Source organism: Haliotis cracherodii, unplaced genomic scaffold, assembly GCF_022045235.1.
Source record: "Haliotis cracherodii isolate W230 unplaced genomic scaffold, xgHalCrac1.p SCAF_5, whole genome shotgun sequence".
Taxonomy (NCBI): Eukaryota; Metazoa; Mollusca; class Gastropoda; order Lepetellida; family Haliotidae; genus Haliotis; species Haliotis cracherodii.
In genome coordinates, this window is record NW_027266308.1 from 59,326,786 (window position 1) to 59,350,267 (window position 23,482).

Genomic DNA, 23,482 nt, shown 5'->3' on the forward strand with positions numbered 1-23,482 from the left:
CACTATTTTCGTCTACCTTTCATGATAGCTGACGTGCAAGCATGCTATTGCACTTTTTATACAATAAAAATAAACTATTTGTATGAATGTGTGGTGATTTGAAATCAGCATTATTGCAGCTACATCGCTGCGGTGGTCTGACAGTGACGCAGGTCATGATCGTAGACGTTTTTCAATGCAGCGAAATCCACGTGCAGAAAAAACAAGATTTATAACCAAGGCGAATTTGAGATAAGAACAGAGGATCGGTTGTACTGGAAGAGACGACACCCACATAATTAAAAGCATGATCAATTATTCACGGATATTGTAGTTTAATGTCTCGTTATTAATTTGTAATTCTGTTTTCATTGTTAAGACGTAATGAATTTATCTATGTAATGAATTTATCTATCTTCATATTTTTATTTGAGACATGGGTAGCTCCGTGTCCAAAGGCGCCGCAATTCTCTGTTGATCGTGTCAGGATCCGCTCAAATCATTTATTTCCCATAATGTGGACATTGGCCTTCCAGGATCAAATATGTACTCTTACTCATGGATTTCAGCAAAGTGATAAAAGTCAACGACCCGCATCTCTTTTGTGTTCCTTCTCACATAAGTTGACCGGTCGTGATAATATTATAACTAAAATTTCTCTAATATATAAAAACTCACTCACACATCTATGCTTCTAATAGACAAACACCCCTTAAATCATGGCTTCTAGCATATCGGTAACATGTACATGTATAGTCGTGTAACAGTACTAAACATGTTTGCAATATATTGTCAATGACACATGTATGTTTCGTGAAGACATGTCCTGTTCAGATACATTTCAGATGCATTTTATTTATACTCGATCAGGGCATATTGAGTGATTACTATAAATATATAAATGGATGTTTACATTTGTGCTGCATCCATCTCATTCACTACTTACCATGTGAACTCGTAAAGGTGCTGAATAACGATCACTCATTCCATAAAGAACATTTACCGAAGCATCCACAGACAAACCTGACACCAGAATTATTTTATGTTTTGATGTTAAATAAAATGTCCACAAAATGCACGTTTCGTGATGTAACATATTAAACAAAAGAGAAACCGTTCCTTTCGCAATTGTTTTTCCCCGTGTTAGTTCTTCTATTGATTTGACTTGATTTAGTTCCTCTATTGATTTTACCTTGGTTTAGTTCCTTGATTGATTATGATTTGGTTTAGTTCATTCTACGTCCATTCCAGTCTATAGTCCCATTGATTGCGGGCATAAACAACCTCAGTTTTAATTAACGTTTGTGTTACGATGCGTGTTTCTTTGTTGTCATGTGGATTGCCTTGAGGTAGTGCAGAAGGACGGTAAGTGCATCCAGTAGGTTCAGAGGGAAACGTCACTTACGTTATTCGTTTTACTTTTAATGCTGATTATGTGAGCGCTCTGAGGTTCAAATGTCAGCGTTGCAACCTTCATGTCAATAGCGCTAGTGCTGTTTCCTTATCATTTGTCCGTGTTTCAATATATTGTCAGAACGTACTCAAAGTATATTTTCAAATAGAGTCAGTGCGTTCACAAATTGTTGGCGCTTTCGCAATATGATATTTTCTGTAAGAACTAACGTACAACTTTATGGTAAACAACTTCCGGTTTATGCTTTCAGCGACGTGTCGATGTAGATACTTACACGGTTATCAAGCTTGAGGAATCTACATCGAAACGTCGCTATATGCAATAAACCAGAATTTGTTATCCATAAAGTTGTACGTTTTTCCTTACTTATTTTGCCAACTTCTAGCATGCCAAGCAAACAGTTAGTTGATATTTTCTGTGTTTTTACATATTACCAGTACGCCAGGTCGGTCTGATGTGGCCCGTAATGGGATGTCCTCAGATCTTTGTTTAGCGGTGACGAGAACTAAGATCTGGTTTTAATGAGTTTGGGAGGTGTTGGAATATTGCCCGACAGTAAACCAAATACGTAAACAAACTATACAAATAAATCTTTAGTACATTTAATAGAGTGAGTCGGATGCTAATTATTTTTCAACATAACCCCTTGGAGGATGACATGTTTCTGCCAGCGATCATGAAGTGGCTGGATCCCACTGGTGTAGAATGCTTCCTGCTGGTGGTGTAGCAAATCCCCTACAGCAGAAATAATGCTTGCCAGAGAATGTTTCTATTCAATTTCGGAAAGAGGTGGAAATCTAACGCTGCTAAATCTGGTGATTGTGGAGCATATCCAAAAATTGAAATAAATATCCAACAAACTTTTGTTCTGGTAGAACAACCGGCCTTTAATCATCTTTTCACGACGTTTAACTTTGATATTCTCACGCAGTTGCGAAAGCAGATTTGCATAATATTTATCATTAATGATCTGGCCTTTCGGGAGGTAGTGCAACAGAAGGATTCCTTTGAAATCCCTGAAAACCGAAGATATTTGCCTTCTTCACAGCAGAATACGTTAGATGTTTCCACTGCTTTGACCGTTGTTTGGTTTCTGGCTGATAGTAGTGAGCCCAAGACTCATCTATAGTTACACATCACTCAACACTGGGTCTGCTTCAAAATGAGGTAAATTCCTACGGGAGATGATGGATCTGGAGAGTTTTTGACCATGAACCGTAGAAGCTAGAGTGCTGAAACCTTTGTCATGCCCTGTTAATTCCTCTGAATGTTCTCAACTATCTCATGCGTACTGTATTGGTAATGTGATACATTCTGATTTGTGGTGGCAGTTGAAGGTCTTCCTGATAGTGAGTCATCTCAGTATTGTACTTCACCTACCCACTTCCTATCTGAAAAGAAAGGAGCATCGTCCCATAAAAAACAACAATTTGGAAGCCATGTCCGCATGGATAGCTGGTGGAGTTGAAGATTTTTATGACAGCGCGGTATCCGACAGAGAATACCTAGTCACTTTGATGCCTGCACAAATATGCTGCCTGGTTGAGTATTTGGTCCAAATGCAGCCTGTAAGCATGGACAGTACTGTATCCATTACAGAAAAACTTACCGTTTCAGACACCTCTCGTTCATATTCTACTACGGAAGAGGACGGGGGTGAGTTATCATTTAAATGTTTCCAATGGAACTGATAAAACGGTTAATCACTTGCCCAATGTCGCTTACTGCACGTCGTAAATTCTGTAGGATAATCATGATCGGCATAAACACTGACAATAAAAAAGACGACCGATAATGACCAGGTTGGTTGGTTGGTTGGTTGTTTTACGCCGCACTCAGCAATATTCCGACTATACGACGGCGGTCTGTAAATAATCGAATCAGGACCAGAAAATCCAGTGATTGACTTCATGACCATCGATCTACGCAATTGGGATCGATGACATGCATCAACGAAGTCAGCGAGCCCCTGACCACCCGATCCCGTTAGTCGCCTTTTACGGCAAGCATAGGTTGCTGAAGATCTATTCTACCCCGGTCGATAATGACCAGGAATTGGCATGTTTATACATGTATATGTGCATTGCTTAACCACATTCTTAACACGTATTACCGATACATGAATGTACATATTGGTTCAAGCTACAGTGTGTTAAATAAAGCGACCAATCCATTTCCAAAATCATCAGAAATCCATTGCATGATTAAAAGCATGTTTTTATTAAGCACTATCAAATGGTGCTGATTCCAGATGATCGCGACGTAACATATTTTTCTTATGCAAGTCATGCTGCCCTGACATAACTCGACATTGAACGAAGCATTTTACAATGACGCTTGACACTTAAGGTGTTACAGTACGAGACACGAAGTTTCTGTTTTTCCAAATTGATTCCATCAACGGCACCACTGATGTCCCTAAACCGATTACGCGTTGATAACACTGGGGAAAACACAAGGGCTCTTTGCAATATCAGTAAGGCTTGTCCCAGTCCAAGACATCGACTGCTGAGATGTTCCTAACGTTTATGTCGCCTGAAGAGAAATATACCCAATTATTGTGGATCGATCTGGTGTCCATCTCGACACTGGGTTGCCAACGAGATCATTTGCAGACTCTTTTCACCAAGCACATATTGTCACTGGACAAATTTTGAAGCGTGGGCTGCTTCCTAACTGCCATTATCGGCATATTGAAACGGGCGAGGGAACACAGGTCCTTGATTTCACAATACTGTTCGAATACGGAACATTCGACGCGTAGGCAATAATAATGAAATTGGTCCTGCTTATACACCACAGCATGTAATTTCAAGACATTATGGACAACTGAGTAACTATAAAATTAATCTATTCAAGCGTTCTATCAAGAGTACTATAAACATTTTCAAAATGCGATATAAAATTGATTCACAAGTCCCATGTACCCTGCAGTGATAGGAATGGAAGCGACGTCAGACCGCCCTAACACACTGCAATTACATTGGTCCTCTACCGATAAAACAATCATTATTTCCAGGGTAGCATTTCTACCTTTCCACATTATTGATGCATATTTGAAAGAAGAAAAAGGTTGTGAACCTTCTTATTTTTATTAAATGTGATGCTTATGTAATGTGAAAACAAAGTCAATATAATTACGCATTTTAAAGCACTTAGAAGGCCATGAACATTGATCAAAAATATAATTTTGAGAATAAAACAGACGAACCACAAATGAAATGAAATACATACATCTGGCTATAAAACAAATCGATTAATAGATTTGATAGGAAGATTTACTATATGGTGTTAATGAGAAGACACGATCAGAGAGTACTGTCATGACCTACGCAAGGTCTAGTTACACTGATTCATCAGAAGTGAAAAATTCTTGTCTTGGTGATGGGCTTGTACTTTCCTTCTCTGAGCACAACTGTGACTAATGGTTCAATGTTCAACACCCTCGACCACAAATTACAATGTACTTCACCATTGGGACATGAGAAACCAATAAAATCTGGAGAATCATTTGGAAACAAGAACACTGACACCCCCGGGGTTAGATTGTCATTTACAGTGCAAATATGTAGCGGAAAACCGCCAAGTAGATTTGAAATAATAGTCACGTTAGGTAAAATGTGGTCAGCGTGAAACAAAACCTTTTGCTACAAGAATTTGCTCATAGCTTGTGCGCACAACCATACAGCGCACAACCATACGAACTTGATACCAATACTTAATAAAATATTAATAGTCTTTTATAACTGATAACGATGAACGATGTTGCTGCCACGCTTGTAACCTAGCAACGAGGTAAGATAATAGTTAAAATCTGCGTCGTTCAGGGAAAGCGAACGGACAAAACACGGAGAAAAAAGAAATTTCACAACGATATAATGTCAGTGATTTAAACCTCACTGGGTGTATTATTATCACTGAGCCTGATACATGTTACTGGTATACAAAAGTCATCATATCTAATCTACTTCTTTTGGGTGGTTGTGGTATATCGGATATCGTTCGACATGACCAAAATGTTTATCATCATCGCGACGTTTGGTATCAATAATTAAATAATACAGACATGGTTTGAATATCATATTGCATCAAATCTGTCCTTCATGAAGCGTGAACAAAAGGTTACCATCATCTTTGCTTTTGTCAGTGGTGTCATTAAGCAATGGTTCGGGATAACATGCCAATAATTACAACCGTTCAAATTACGCTGGTTCGATGCATCCAGCCATTGATTTGGTGATAATGCCTTTTGTGTTCAGCAAGAAGATATATCTCTATGAATGATCGACGTTTGTATTTATACGAAGATTACTGACAGGTCGAATGGAAACTACTATCGCCTCTGGATCTTAAATATTTAAAAGGTTTTATTCTTGTTGAATGCAAATACACTGATGCTTAAGGGAATTGGGAGTTAAGTCCTCATTCAATGCCACAGGCTGTTCTTACACTCAAACGACGTTAATACATTTGATATCATTCCCTTTTTCATAGCAGATATTGTTTAACCCAAAGGTTACATGAAATATAATTGAAAGTGATTGCCTTCATCATTATATAAGAAATGTGTGTGTTGTACAATTCTTCCACCAAATCCATACCAGTTAAAATAATTAATTTAATGGAAGAACGTTACAGCAACACGGTTGTGCATGTATAGAATCTACCATATGTCAAGTGCATGTATATTTGATATATATCCTTCACAACAATGTGTTCCGTCTTTATTTCTTTTGAATTTTGCCGCTCGTATTATATTACAGATTTTTATTGCTGTAATGTCTATTTGACACTTTCTGCTTTCCGTGATACTTTTCTGCATACATGTGTGCCCTCATGAACTGTTTTGCATCGCAGGTTGTTTAAAACCAACGCTGAACTCAAGGCATTGTTCACAAGCTTTAAATTCCTTGAGGCTGAGGATGACCTGCGGGAAAACGAGGCTCTAGAGCACCATGCAACTCTCGTCATGACAACGCTGGATGACGCCTTTTCTCGTATAGATAACTACAGCTACGTCACAGAGGTCTTACTAAAGACAGGAGAGTCCCACAGAAGATTTAGAGGATTTAGATCAGAGATATTTTGGGTAAGTAATCCGAAGGTTATTCTTCTAATTATCCCATCTAGTACTCATCATTCAAAAGATGCTGTAAATACCGATAAGACGAAATGCCAATCATTGAAGAATTCAATATGCAATGTGTTTTATATATTCGTCTTAGTTCCAGTTCTTAGTTCTAGTTCTATTAATTCGATTCGTTTTGAAGAAGAGAGGTTTAACACAGCTTTCAACAGTATTCCAGTTATATCACGCTGACAGCTGTATATGGGAGGAAAGCGCAAAAGGATGCATGTCTCAGACGTTTACCTCTTTGGTGCTGACAAACATAGAAACACAATCGGGGCGAACCTGAATTCGAACCATAGATCACTTGTTTCTGACTGCCCAAGGGACGCAATTCTGCACAGCAAAATGCAGCGCCTTGGACGACTCGGCCACCCTTGTCCCCTTGCCAGATGATAAAGTTACAATAGTTTGCAATCGTCTAGGAAAGAGTATTAGTAATGACTATTCTATCAAGGGGATATTGTCATATTCCTTCATTCATGTCAACGACTGGCAATACATCTGTCGACCAGAGCTGTGAACTCGAAGCAGTCATCTATCAGGTTCAGTTTAGAATCTCCTTTGCGGTGCTTTCCTACCTCGATGGCTTCTGTGTTATACACGTTAATACCACTGGGAGAGAATTTTATCGCCCTTGTTGTTATCAATATACTCTGTTTCGCCTGTTATCCATGCCTGCGTATAATGTTTTCAGTTTAACAGAGCGGTTAACCATTTCATGACGTGTAAACACATTTGCAGGAAGCCACACGTCGCTTTGTAAACACCCGATGTTATAGCACTATCTGCATCATCACATTTACTGAAACCTACAAGTGGGACTTGGGGCGTATGTTCTGATAGTTTTGAAACCATAAAGCAAACAGGAAGACCTCATGAGTAATCTGAGCGATTTATATGCAGGTTGAGATGCTCTTGCGTTGTAAAAAAAAGATGATGTTCGCCCATTACATGATGTCACGCGTAGATACACGGTGAGATACATTTACTTCAGGAAAGGGATGCTGAGAAAGAATACATATTTTACGTTTATTCGCAAGCTGTCATAACATTTTCCAATTATTATGAAAACAGACTTTGATAGTTTGTATAACACTGAATAACAAATCAAGCTTCCAGCTGGATTATGTATACCGTCATCCCTCATTGTATATGTTTCCATTGCCAACATTGATGTGGCTTCATTGAGACTTAGTACTCCTTCGTTCCATCTACTGTTCAAGAATTGATTTTCGTGACCGATTTCGAACCAATTTCTCGGTTCCAGGATTTGATAATAGGAGTAATGCAGCGACAACCCGGAGGTTAAGGCAATATCTAGGTCAAGCAAACATACTTGATCGCGCTAAGGGGGCTCAAACCTTGGTGATGAATGTGTACGCTCTGTAAATTTGCCGGGTTAGAGTAATTAGTTGATTTTCAAAGGCCAGCCATTTCTCAGATTCTGACATTAAACGAGCATAAAGGACGTATAGAAGGCAAGTATTTTATTGATAATAATTAAGACCCCTTCGTTGAACATGATGGTGCAATTATATGTTTGACAAATGAAGTTTTAACATTTTCAGTTGAAATAGCACGCCATATAAATGTAAAGGAATCTGCGATATTGCATGATATTTATAACCAACGGTAAACAGATGCTCTTGCCTAGAAGGCTTCTTTCACGCTCCTCAGTATACCCAGTTCCCTTAGCGCTAAATTAGTTAATAATGGTAACCTCGCATAAGGTGCACATGCTGTTGCAATATTATATGTTTGGATAATGAAGTTTAAAAATTGTATCCTGCACAAATAATATCGAAACAAGAAGGTTTTTAAAGGTTGAATGTCTCAAGCATTTGCGAGGCATGGTATTTCTAACAACGGTAGACAAACGCTTCTTAGACTAGATGGGTTTTTTCACTCATGACAGTTTACCATATCCCTGCAGCGCTAAATCTGACACAGCCATATCTGCTAGACATAGGGTGAAATGAAACATATAAGATGCTACCAACATAACTCGATTTCCAGGAAAAAGGCAGCTGCCGAGGGATATGTGTTATCTCAGTCGGCGATCAGACTCAGCCGAAGGGATTCCTACTAGTTAGGTTAACACCATAGTTTAGCAAGTAACGTCCATTAAGTGTATCTGCTTAAATGCACACAGCGAATTTGCATGTCTTTGGGGTATTGCAAAAACCCTACAATGTGTCTGACGCTGATTAAAAATGCGATGAGAAACTGGTGTGTCATTATTTTCACATACTAGCAGTTTTGTCGTACCTGTTTCTAATACTAGACCCACGTTATTATGGATGTGATCATGAGATCCATCGAATTATGTAAGGTATTTATCAAAGTGGGTGATTGGGATAGTTTTTGTACAATGTATTTTGTTGTACATGTACGGTAACTTGTATCGTGTTGATTTTGGGTAACAAACATATAATGACACCATTTGTCTGATTTGTTTGACCCAGCGAGAGGGGATGTTTGTTACCGCGTTTAGCAGTACTTAAGCCTTATAATGACAACCGATACAACAAATCGCTTCACACACTGTACCTCAATGAAGCATCGAGTCTGGTTGTGCGGCGTGATGATAATCACCTTAATACCAAAACCTTGACATTCATCTATTGCCAATCTATATTGTAGAACGAATGTTTATCAATGTTTTATTCCCGTAGGTTAGTAGAAGAAGTCAAAAGCATCATAGCTTCTTGTGAGTTGAAATATCTATAATAGCTACATTCGTTTTTAATACTCGGCTAAGCATCACCCAAATATATAGTGCTGCAAGGTTGATAATACATTTCAATACCATTAAAGTCACATGCTTCAGATATAACGAACTGTGTTGTGGTTGCCCGGTGTCGTTTGATAGGTGAATGCGTTAGCTGGTTGCCAAGTGTTCCAAGCTTCTAAGAAACTCGTCACATGTCACACAAACAGAAGTGCAGCCATTGCAAAAAACACAGTTTCCTGAGACACATAGGGCTTCTGTTACTGATTTGTGACCATTTCGACTCACAAAACAGGACCGTCTCCTGGTCAGCGCCAGGTTTTGACGTTGAAACATGCTTTGAAAATGTGTTGATTAAATTTGTCCCAGAATAGCAGTTAGTGACGCCGAAGAGCGAAATATTTCTTCCTTCTGTCGGTGACCGATGGTTTAGACATGAGAAGGTTAGAGGGGAATGGTCCTTCTCCGTTTAACATGACCACAGAATAACTTTTAGGCGCCACAGTTGTTTGAAAACCTTCGAGGTGCTAGAATAACGAACAATCCAGAGAATTGCAAATGACGTTGTCTGTCGTTATCTGAATAGCCGAGAATTCCTATTTAGGAATTGGTGATGGTGCGTTGGGTCATAAGTCAGTTTAAAAAAGCTGATTACCGATTATCGTGCAGTCACTATCGATACATCACCAATAACCTTGTCCATTCCATCGTGCTGTGATGCCTGTCCTTCGTGAGTGATAAATGTTATAAGGATTCCGAGGAAATGGTTATGAGGAGTGACTGAACTCATGTGATGCTGAAAAGATTTCGGAAGATGTGCAAAGGATTTATATGACAATTCCGTGGTCCCACCAGTCTCAGGCGAATTCTCATAAAATGAATATAGGGTTTATATGGCTATTCCAAATGCTCACAGAGTAATAAAATGGCCTCATGTTAGAATATTTAATGCAAACGATTGACGTGAGTTTTCTTTTTTCGAGAGTGACCAAAGAAGGGGAAAAATCCAAGGTAATTTATTTCTATTAAAGACGATCGAAAAGCAAATATTTTAACCTTGTCTGTCTGGTATCATCACTATTGGATAGTGATTCTTGGTCGCATGCTCATGGTATGATCAGAATTGTACACGCGAATCTGCTTTAGGCAGGTATTTCTTATTAATGGAATTGATTTTTGTCGCTTTTATTTACAATAGTCGTGGCTCCAAGGTCACCTAGTGCAACAGTGCCTCGTCTGTTTTTGCTTTTTGCAACACCAGCTCAGAAATCTACAACCTATGCGCTATTGCCACCCCACCCCACCTAACCCAACCATACCCAACCTAACCGATCCCATTTATACACAATCACATCTGAAAGCTAGAACGTTAATCACGAGGTTCAAAATAACCCACTTTGTAACATCTCTACGAAGAATTTGTTCCATAGGGAGATCAGGTTCCCAACAGCAATTAAGACAGGTTAGTTATTCCATTCATAAAATAAAACATGAATGAAGGATAACTGATGACGTCATCAGATTTATGACGTTACGTCAAGCTAAGCATCCACTTTGCAACACAAGCTTATAGTGTGAAATGCTCGGAAACCCTTGGCACATGTTCAACATTCTTGGCCCTGCGAGCTGTCTTGAATTGTGAAACCTTCTCGGAATACTATTTTCTCCTTGTAATCGGTTTACACAGCCAGTAAACGTTTCTACCGACTGAGCGACTGCCGATTCGAATGTAATGCCTCCTTAAAACGTATTTCCCTTGTTGAGCATGTTTGTTATTAGATAATAGGGTTGGTTCAAAATTTGATTTGGTAAAGCTTCAAATAAACTGTGAATTGGGTTTCATTGATGAAGGAATAAGGCGGCATGACTGGCGCAATTGCACAACCAGCTCAATATATTCACACAAAAGGGCTCCTCGTCATCAAAGAACATTTTACAGAATTAAAAGCACCGAAGTCCTATTAATAATACACAGTATGTTCGTGTGTTTTCATACTGCTTTTGTTCCCTCGTCTAATTTTTATCACTTGTTTGCCTCTTATACCCTATGGAATCTGTTTCGGTGGATATTGGAGACTGAATATTCTCTGGCCCTGTATTCTTGTGAAATTCATTTGCTTTGCTGCTGCTCGGCAAATTCCGACCAGCCTTTCGTAATATCACTGGAAGCACGTGTACATGCTCTATTCCCTACGTGGAAAGGTCACTGGCTTCCAGATGTTTCTGTGTTGAAGATGACTCCCTTGCTCCTTAGATTCAAGAAAACAACAGATAACACTTCTATCGATGTTGTAAACCTGAACCGGGTATGGTGGCAAAATGTTACTATCCTGATTAGAGTACGTGGTGATATTTATGTGAACGTTGCTCAGTGCGCTGGAGTAAAGGCAACAAACCCTTTTCCAAACAAACGAAATCTGCTAAATCTAGATGTACGATCCCCACCATATCATGAGTGAGTGAGTTGGGTTTAATGTCCCTTTTAACAGGATTCCGGATCGCTTCCAGGGTCTAGTGGTTAGAGCTTCTGCCCGGAGAGACGTTAAAAGATGGTACATGTTGGTACCCTGCTCGGTATTAAGGGGGTAAAACAAGGACTTGTCCTCTCAGAGTCGGTATACTGTGCCTGAGTGAGGTATTGATGATCATGTTAAAATGCGGCATGGTATCTCACGGGGCTACACCTATGAAATTGTCATTAGTTCAGGCTAATTAAAGCAGCCACACACGCACACACACACACACACACACACACACACACACACACACACACACACACACACACACACACACACATACATATACATATACATATATATATATATATATGCATGAACGTCCACTAGCCCCGAGTGAAGTTGGTCTCTGGCGTCTACCATATAGGTGAAACCCACCAGTACGCGCATGGTGCTGACAGACCAAGAAACATAATCAGGGCGAACAGGGAATCGAACCCACAATCATAGGTTTTTTTCGTGCCCAAGGGACACACCTCTGCACAGCGAAGTGCAGAGCCTTCGACGACTGACCATTCGTGCCCCCGACTACGTCCTGTGCAATGATTACTACAGCTAGCTGGTAGATGGACCCTTTAACGTAAATATTTCACAGGAGAGAATTTGTCTTGTCGTCTGGTCATAATGCTCATCAATCGTTAATGTAAATACTACCCAGTAAAAATCAACGAGCGAATACCGAACTTCTCATCCCAATTTATCATCGGCGGAAAATTGATGTCCTTTCGAAAGAGATATAAAAAGAATACAGTATTTTTGTACCGGCCTGTAAATTAATGCTGATTACAGACAGTCTGCTACTCACCAGAAACAAAATGGACGAAACTGTGGCCATTTGCATTACGATCTGTAACACTAAGTGTGGGCTTAAAACATTGTACCAATGTTTGGAATCGAACCCAGGTCTTAGGCGTGAAGAGTCAAAGCTCTAACCACAGTGTTATTAGACCAGTGTGATTGCCGATTGGTAGGGACAATATTCGCCTTTTTGCGAAGAATGATCGCTTACAACCTTTTTCAGGGCCGAGCCTACGCCAAGGCCATGTTGATCAAACAATACGAGTGATATCTATGTGGGCATGATGAGATGTATATTGATTCGATCTTCAAGAAGTTGCCAGTAGATTGTTCTGTAGACGCAGTCAGACATGGTAGTGACCTGTCAATAATGTATGACGTTGGGACATTATCGAAAATATAATTATCGTCGTTAAGACAAGATATTTAACATGCGTATTTGTATGTCACTCGTGGAAATGGTCGAATAGGTCCCCAGAATTCTGTAAAAAATGGATGAAATGGCAAAGAATTTGATGGACGTAGTATGGCACGTTCTCCAACTGGACCATGTGCACTCACTCACTCACTCACATTCTCAAATAAAATTAGTCAACCAGTCAACAGTCGATGTCCCATAAGTCCCATAAAAGAAGCCCTTCTGTGTCATGGGCAATTGCAGAAATACATCACGTACAACGTCTGATGGTAATGCGTCTAATAAAATTCAACAGGGAAGCTAAGAAGATTTATGATTGCCAGCGATTGACATGCCGGTGCAAAAACCCAAACAGAAATAGTGTGCCGATATTAAATTCGCTGAAAAGAACTCTTTCTGAAAACTTTAATTATCTTGTAACTTCTTCGATGACCTGATGACATTTCATCACGACCTGCTCACACCTATTTCCAATGATAAATGTGTTGGTTTAATCAAACTGTATGAGGTAATTTCAAACATCTTTGGAAACACACTCATACTGATGGTGTCTGATGTACGTGAACGGACCTCAAGGTTCATCTTGATATTGATGTCCAGGGACCAGGAGCTATTTGCACACTAGGAGGCGTATGTGAAGACAAGACGTCCACGAAGGATGTTTACGTGCAGCTGCGGCCATTATTGGAACTGACCATCAATGTCATGACAGCTGATTGACTTGCTGAGTATGTGCCTGGTTGTGAAGATGTTCTGGCGCCGCGACGTTGCTAATTCCAGAACGTTCTACACGCTGTAGTTATCAGCTTCAAGTAGAAGCCTTTTCTTAGTTGGCCTAAAAGGTTCAATCCTTACCGGTAGCATTGTGTAACCGTGGGTGCACTACGAACAAGTGATTCACTGTACATGTAGCACAGTGCATAACTATATGCCCGTCTACGCTGCACAATACAACTAATTTACATCCACGTTTATCATAAGAACTGTCCTTGGTCGCGAGATCGGCGTCATGCAATGTATGTAATAGATGACAATACATCCGAGAACGTACCGACCTACGTTTTCAATTCTACAGGTCTAGAAGCAACTGCAGACGATGAAGATTCCCCATTGACAGGCTCGCAAGAAATGCAATAACAATCATTTGTATATCCGGTTCTTTTCATTTCCCTCGGGGCACTCTTGATATTGGTGATATAAATTGCTTGGCAAAAGAAAGTGTATGCTTAAAAATTTGATGTGACCCCAAAATAGTTATTACAAACATTAACAAAACGTTACCAGGCTGAAAACAGTTGCCGAAACACATATCCTCAAAACAAAACATAACTTGTATTCCCGTATCAATTACATCATCATCAAAAAACCATTTCTGGCTTGTTTCATCAAACACTGGTGTATACATTCTTTTGCCCTGCTGTTTATCAAAGGCACTGTCTAGATCAATATGATGCTTGCACAAAATGATTTTGTTTCATAACCGCTGGCTCTGTAATAGTATTCCAACCGTATGGTACTCCACGTAATGACATGTCTGATCTTAATAAGACTGTACTTTTATATTTTGATGTTTTGCAGACTCCAAATGAGCAATACCAAAACCTGCACAATCGTTAAACATCATGAGTCATAGTTTGCTAAATTATAGTTATTTCTACCATCTGAGTCAGGTATGTAAAACATCTCGAGGTAAAATCATTAAAACAGAATTGATTTCAGGAACTTCTGAACTTTCATGTTGCGTCGCCATTTGGTTACAGACAACCATTACAGAAAATGTCCAGTAATTGATAATCATAAGTTTTTCTAAAGTTGGAAAAAATAACTTTTTTCATTGAATTACATGTAAACACATGCTGTTTGATTAGGTTCATTTAATTGGATACTGTATAGTTCGGAACAAATTGTGCATGGTTCTAAAACTAAATCGCAAATTACCCAAGGGTTTGGTATCCCTCGACTAAACATATTTTCAATATGGATGATAGATGTCGGTAGGGATTAAGGAGGCTTTTCTTCGGAAGCTAAATTTCATGATGTATTTAAATGAGATAGTTCTCACATGGTGTTATTCTTTTTTCATGCAGATATGCTAAGTTCATTTTTCGGTTGTGTCAGACCTCGGATAACCATTACTTACGTAGGTCCCTTCAAGTTTGACAGAGGGGCGGTCGGGTAGCCTAGTGGTTAAAGCGTTCGCTCGTCACGCCGAATACCCGGGTTCGATTCCCGACATGGGTACAATGTGTGAAGCCCATTTCTGGTGTGCCCTGCCGTGATATTGCTGGAATATAGCTGTGTAAAACCATACTCACTTACTCAAGTTTGACAGAGCGGTGTTTGACGGTAAACACACATGCTGTTATTAAGTCAATTTAATTTGATTCTCTATACGTCGGAAAAAATATGTCCCACCACTCCCACAACCATCGTGTATATAACGCAACAACATCCCCTAAATGCACCGTCCGTAAATCATACATATTTTATTTGTAGTGAGTGAGTGAAGTTGGTTTTACGCCGCTTGTAGCAATAATCCAGCAATATCACGGTGAGGGACTCCAGAAATGGGCTTCACTCATTGTATCCATCTCGGGAATCGAACCCGGGTCTTCAGCAGGACGAACGAACGCTTTAACCACTAGGCTACTCGACCGCCCATTTTTCATGGAACATTTATACATTTCGCTCCTCGGTGCGTATACGTAGGCGACTCACAATGCGATACATGACGTCAATACGGACATCTACTGTACGTGTTTGTATTCAATGCAGCTGAGCAAGTACAATTTCTCGTTAGAATTCTTCGTAATGTAGCGGGAGTATAGCTGGGAGATGTCAGGCAACACAGGTTTGCTTTTTGTGCACTTTGTGGGAGTGATGACTGCTGTCGGTATGGCAGGACATGCCTACCCTTTTCTGTTGACATTCATAAATTTGTCACCGCTATTTTGCCTTTTATTCCATATGGAATCTGTTTCAGAGGGTAATCGAGACTGGTTATTCACTGGTCTTGACGTTTGTTGTTACACTTGCTGCGACGTTATCAGTGAACATTCTAACACCTTATCACGCAAATGATGCTTTATATCGATTGAAACCTTTGTCATGCACGTCATATCAATCAAGCATCACTTGTTTGATAAAAATAGTTTTGTGTCCCTCATGACTTGAATACATGATACTTTTTTATGGATAGCAACTTCTTTTATTCTTTGTCACGTTTCATAGCTTCTTCCTGCTCCATCATCGTGTGTGCTGATGAAGGAGCAAGAAGTTGCTCTGAAAACGATCTTCCAATTTTTATATGCCAAATCAAAGACTCCAACATGATTACATTTGTTGTACGGATAAGGAATGCTGTGTCAAATGAGTGCAAATAAATGTCCTCACACTGGCTATTGATGAATGATTTTAGTGCGCTTCCGTCAATTCCAATGGTACGGAAGTTCTGTTACATATGTCAGATTTGAAATAGCCACCTTTATCTATATCTCCCTCGACATTTCTGAATACCTCATATGTTTTATGTATTGCACAAAGAATTATATTTGATCAACTCTTTGCTTTGTGCTTTGTTAATAATATTTCCCAAGTTTTGAAGAATTACGTCCCTTGGTTGCAGTGTCAAGCCTTGTGCATGTTTGTTGGCGCGAGTTAGGCTGATGCAATTGTGAAATGGTTTGCATAGTGCAACGCTATGTGTTCACACTTACTATAATTCTCTACAGATACCACCCTCACACGTTAGTAATTTCCCTCAAGTTATCACTGTCGGGAACAGACCTGATGTGCATAGTACGCATCCAGAACAACAGGCGTAACCTAAACAGGACGTAATAATATCCATGGGTCCTAATGCCAAATGCACACACTGACTGCAAATATAAAAATATTTATCTTTTTAGCCATACCAAACCCATACACAATTTCTTTTCAGGTTAGCTTATGAATAATTGTTTTCTTTGCAAAACCTGATATATTTTCACAGCATTTTCTGGAATAAAGAATATTTTCAAAATAAATCTCAGCACCACTAACCCCTACCCACCCCATATTATCAAATAGTAGGTCCCTAACTATGTACAATGTTAGCAGAATATACCCGATGGCCGTCTTACCTGTATTGATTTCTAACTTCTTATTAATGATTTATATAAGCTCCATTGTCAAAGATAAAGGACATTTACGTGTTAAAGGTACCAATTTCCTCCGGCAGTGTTTTCAAGTAGCCTTTGGCCTTCTTTCGAAATCCTCTTCCCGACAGTGAAGTATATGACGAGCTGATCAAAACAGCAACTACCACTCGAGGTATTGATATTCGTGTTTCGCCATGGTAATAAAGAGGGAGCTGATCGTGAAATAACTGCATTAGGGATCGTAGTATCTGTTCTCGCCTTGAAAGACGATCTGGCCTGTCCGAAAATGCCATTATTTCGGGCCTGGAAATCGCTATCCCGCGTTAATTGGGGATAGGTTTCCCTTGCATTGATCAGTGGTCATTTTGGTGGTCATGTCCCACGAGCGGGGGTCAAGCATGAGTCGTGGTTTTAGTAATGAGTGACCACTCGTTCGCATTGTAATGGCCACTCTAGGTCCTTCATCCTGGTTGTGTGGAACTGCCGACGTTAGATCTTGCAGATCAATGGGCTGTACACATGTACAGCGCAGTTTGGTTATTGATAGTGTAGGGCCGGGACGAGATGATTTATGAGGATGAACTACAAATCAAACACGATTACTGAAATATAAACAAGGTGTATTTATCCAGAATTACAATGAAGCCAAATGCATTAAGAGCTGAGTCACCCACGTGAAATCTTTCAATAATCTGATTGTGTGTGCATGTTGGCCGTTATAAAGAAATTTAAATAATTTCGAATGTTTGACATCAAAGCACAATACTACTTCAAATGACTCCAGAATTAAAGAATTCTTCAATAGGTAAATTATAAAGTGAGTGAGTATGGTTTTACGCCGCGTGTAGCAATATTCCAGCAATATCACGGCGGGGGACACCAGAAATGGGCTTCACACATTGTACACATGTCGGGAATCGAACCCGGGTCTTCGACGTGACGAGCGAACGCTTTAACCACTAGGCTACCCGACCGCCCCGTAAATTATAAAGAAATAAGATACTGTATACATACATTCACTATCAGTCATATTAAATTTAGAAAACTGCGAATATAGCGATACTGATTTGTATGCATCACGTCCACAGAGCATGCAGATGTCAATGCGAGTAATCACAAATGGTACCAATCAAGTGACAATGTGGAACAGGATCAGCTGACACCCTTATGACATCTCATTACTAATGCAACATGATTATCACTAGCATGTCTTCCTGCACCTGATCCACACCATTCGGTAATTGGTCTCCCCGAAGATGACGACCTCTTGTCTCGGTCCGCGATAGCTCCAGCAAGCTATAAAGGCAATCAGAATAACGGATCAAAGTTACGTTGTGTTTGCTTTCATCTGACCTGAAAACTTGACCACTGTTATTTCGATATTTTCAGGATGATGTGTTAAGAATGATGCTCCAGTTCTCAAACACCCTCTGTCATAATCAGTTTCTGTGATTCATGTTTGCAGTGGTTGGTTGATGTGCAATGCGTTTTGTTCTGCAAAGACAAAAACACTTATTTATGAGAACACCGACGTTTACATTGATGCTTGTACACAACCAAAGTATGTGTGCATGTGTATTTCACCCTTTTTAATCATATATATATATATATATATATATATATATATATATATATATATATATATATATATATATATATATATATATGTATGTATATATGTATGTATGTATATATATATATATATATATATATATATATATATATATATATATATATATATATATATATATATATATATATATATATATATGTATATATTGATACCTCTGTATCCCAGCAGCTGCGCCCTTGGACACGCCAGAAGCCTTTGATTGTTGTTTGGTTATGGACTTCGGGTTCGTCCCGATTTTGTTTCTAGGTTTGTCATCACCTTAACCTTGCACGGGTGTTTCACCTATGTGGTAAACGTCTGAGACCTGTACGACTTCGGGCTTTCCTCCCACATTAAGCTGACACGCCGCGATATAACTGGAATACTGTTCAAAGCGGCATTAAACCCAACTCACTCACTCACTCATAAACCGTGATATAATGGATATCGGGACCTTAAATAATCCTCACCTAATCTACAGTCCCCATGTTACTCGTCTGACTGACTTACATTCCTTTTATCCATGTTGTATCTAAGTCTATGTACCTACAGTCGCGCAATGCTATGGTGGGATACTTAATCGATGTTGGTCTGATTCTTCATATTCTTCATAGCAATAGCTAACCTCAAGCATAGGTATGTATTTGGCCTATTCGTTGCCGTGTCTAAATGCAGACTAATAAGGCAAATAATAAGGCGGCTGAGACGAGTGGTTGTCATTCAAACGAAAAGAACCAATGAAAAAACATACAGTGTCGACCTCAATCAGTACAGTGGCGGTGTCGAAGTCCTGCAACAGCTATATTGAATCAGCATGTGTGATCTGGAGTATATTGAATTACTTCGAGTGATCTGGAGTACAGACAGACAGACAGACAGACAGACAGATAACATCTGGACATTGGTGTTTTGCTTACCGTGTCCAGGTCGAGCTTTTCTTACGGAATCAAATACGAAACTGGTAGAACAGTGTCGGTGCAGCTTTATTGGTTTTCGATGTTTTTGGCAATATCCCGGTGTCACCCCAACACGGAATCGAACCCACGAGACTACCACACAGCCCCTGCAGCATTAGGAACCCAATGACAACAGTGAAGCTTTCACACCAGTGCTGTTGCCGTCGGTTTTCCTGTAACTCCCACGCCTGCGTGGGGTATAATTACTTCCACGAACAAAACTGCATAGCAAAATAGTGATCATCAGCGTCTCACATGGATTTCTGTGATGACACCAGCTAGCACCAAACATGTCTCCCGTGGCCATTTGCGCCATCTGCTTCAAATGCCAGCTCTTAATCCCCGATAATAATAATTGTGTCCTCTCATGTGGGTCCTGCACAGTCTTGTATCTATACAATGGCAATGTATTTTGTCGAAATGTTGCTTTGATCTTTGATCAGATACTGCTAATATTTTAGAAAAGCATTCCGATTTTTGTCTCTGTATTATCATTTTCAATAGATGCACAATCCAGGTGCCAAGAAAGGTTAATTTCGTACCTTGCGTTTTTTCTCTATTGTTGATGACGAATAATTTCGAATATGGCTCTTCAAATACTAGAATCAAATGTATTTCCAATCATCTGATCTTCGCTTAAGAAAGCCTGAAGGTTTTTTTCTCTTTACACTAAGAAACACCTCTTATTCTGCTCCACGGGACGATGGCCCACCGCACATTATGGTAATAGGTATTGACGTAATAGTGTGGCATTGATGACAATCTGGTGGGAGTCTCTCTTTGAGCTATTAATTTTCCTCCGTTCCATAGAAAGTCAAAAGTATTTGTCTTTGATGTGGTTATTTTAATATTGGGATTGTAAGCATTCATTCTTTACAACGATGCATTCCCATATTGATTCAAAGCCATACCGCCACATCATTCGACTCTACAGGCATGTGTCATGAAGCTTCTCCTCCGAACTGCCCACGATCGATTGCACAGCCGAGACACATGCTTCATCATAACACCATATGATCCTGCTGTGCAGGGATTATAATATATTGCGTATTCTGAAACTCTGTTGATATGATACATATCTTAGAAGTGATACACGTTTTCAGCATCTTATATGACAACAATAGAGTTCACTCTGAAGATGTGCCATCTAATTTATCACCTGCGATGAATTGATCTGATACGTCATGAGGACAATTGCATTGCAGGCCACGATACAATTATTACATAGAAAAAATAGCGTGGTGATACTTTACATCCCTGCACCATATGTGTCTGTCATTGCGTAGCGACTGTAATTGTCTGATTCTTCTTAAGCTCTTTCTTCGGGAGGGTTGCGTCATGCACTGTTTTGTAAGGTCTAACAGGGAACGCCTCGTCTATAGTTCAAAACGTGATTGTCTAGGTTGAACAAATGAACACTGGCTTCACTCAATACACTTTTCTGTGATCGCAATACATTTCTTTTTCCAATGGATGTTGATCGTTGTATTTGAACTCATTTTGGTTATTATAATACATAAATGTGTATTGATTCCCAGGGATACTTACAGTACTACTGCAATGTTTATGTCACCTGAAAATAGTGTGTTTTTCTGGCATAATTTGTTGTCGAATGCCGCACTACAATGTTCTAGCTATAGGATGGCGGCCTGTTATAGGTCTGGATCAGGCAACCAAGTGATTGATATAATGGGCACGCACCCGTGCCATCGGCTTACGTTGGGGCGTTATCAACCAACCGAGCCTGATCACTAGGTCCATTAAGTCGCCTCATACGACCAGCATTGGAAAGTGGGGACCGATTCTAGCCCGGAATCCCCTCGGGGTATGTAATTCCGGAACGTGTCTCACATATGGCGAATCTCTGTCTTTCGCCTTTCTATTGGGTATTCCAAGACAGAATTGGTTCCAAGTTATTTATTTGGTCGTAAGAGGAAACTCAATGGATCGGAAGTCAGGTTCAACACGGCAAAACACATTTACTTAATTATTAACAAACACCAATGTTTATAATGAATAATACAACTGATTTCTGTGGCCGGTGATCTTGCAACGGACGTTTGTTTTGCAAATCAATATCATGAGCGTTTGATCAGCCGTGTGTCTGGGTTTTGACTTGCGTATACTTGCCTTGCCTCGCAAAAACGACATAATCATTTATTTTGATATTATTATATGTCAATTTGATGTCTGGCTAGCTTGCTGCAGGTACACAAAACGATTGCCCCTATCCTTCAATATCATTCGCGCTTTTACACTATGTGTTATTCTTTTTCAGACTATGAGGTCACCATTCTTGGAAGCAGTGAAGATAACCCTTGGGGATCGCTATACAGACAACATGGAGACTATATACAAAATTGCCATCACGTTCATTCTACAGGCACTTACTGACGGTTTCACAGAGGAACATAAAGACAACAACAGTGTGCCACCTGTTTTAGTGGAGTCAGAACCGTGACAAGATGTTCTCAGATAATTCTTCTAATTACAGACCAACTCAATTACGATGCAAGGCAAAATATGTTTGAAGAGTGTCGGTGACTTCCACAGATTTTCCGTAGTTCCAGAAATCATCCGCTACCTACCCTCGGCTCACGCGGAGTTGTTAACGACAACGCTCCAAAGTATTCCGCAAGCTGTGACATTGTCATATTATGGTATGCAACCGAAGGCCAGGAGTAATGGACCGAATATGCCTGTACTATGTGCTTAACGGACGTTGATAACCTATCCTGCATAAGGGATTTGTCATTTGAAATCTCGAGGTTATCGACAGGATACAGTAAAGCAATATGCATCTACCAGGACACGAGAGTTTAACACTACATCCCAAAGTGAAGATGATGTTTGGAAACACGGAAACGAACACGTGTGCAAGTCGAGTATACTTACAGCAATGAACCATGGAAATACGAGCTAATAACTAGTAAAAGACATGGTGAGGATATAAGCATCACCATTTACTGCGTGTATGTTTATAAGTAAAACACGTTGTGGTAGGGTGTAAACTTTCTTTCAACATTCTAGATTCTAAATTAACACAAATAATAATAATACAAAATTTCAGGTATCCATCATTTCATGCAGAGATTGTTTAACGATTGAATTCAATGTTTCTTATGTTCTCAACATTTTAAATGCCACATTATATATATGATATATGATGAGAATTACCTAAACCTTTATACTGTTTTCCTGCAGTTAGTGAAAGAGAAAGGCGTATCTCGCTTAACATTCAGTTTCCAGGGGAACTAGATACAACGATGTTTCGTTTATCTCCTTTCTGAAACTTGACATAATTGGCGACCAGAAAAAAAATCAGACATGATCAATGAAGATAACTACTTAAATGCTCATACAGCTTCAGTTACAAATTTTTTAGGGCTTCAGATATGTATTAATTGAGTACTTCTTAAAAGACTCAAACAGAGCAAGTGAACTATACATGTATGTTAATTGTGATACTAGATGCCCTCTTTGGTGACTCCTAGTCGGAATCATGCCAATTCTACAAAACACTCTCTGCAATATTTTCATTCATGCAGAACGTTTGTCAGAATATGTACCAACTGAAATCCGTAATTACTGTAATATTGGGGGCACGGGTGGCCCAGTCGTCTAAGGCGCCGCGATTCGCTGTGCAGAGTTGCGTCCCTTGGGCACGCCAGAAACCTATGATTGTGGGTTGGAATCCCTGTTCGATCCGATTATGTTTCTAGGTTTGTCAGCACCATACCCGTGCCCATGGGTTTCACCGAAGTGGTAAAAGTCTAAGACCTGCATCT

The 23,482-nt window shown here is 39.6% G+C and overlaps 1 protein-coding gene across 1 annotated transcript in view; it reads left to right on the forward strand.

Annotated features, from left to right (window-relative positions):
- The window catches only part of LOC139442125 (neuroglobin-like), a 64,180-nt gene extending 41,938 nt beyond the window's left edge, over positions 1 to 22,242 (forward strand). Inside the window, exons 2-3 of the mRNA XM_071222928.1 lie at positions 6,251 to 6,482; positions 21,973 to 22,242. Coding sequence (XP_071079029.1) covers positions 6,251 to 6,482; positions 21,973 to 22,155 — 415 coding nt within the window. The 3' untranslated portion in view covers positions 22,156 to 22,242. The remainder of the gene's footprint in view (positions 1 to 6,250; positions 6,483 to 21,972) is intronic.
- Positions 22,243 to 23,482: the final 1,240 nt, after the last annotated feature.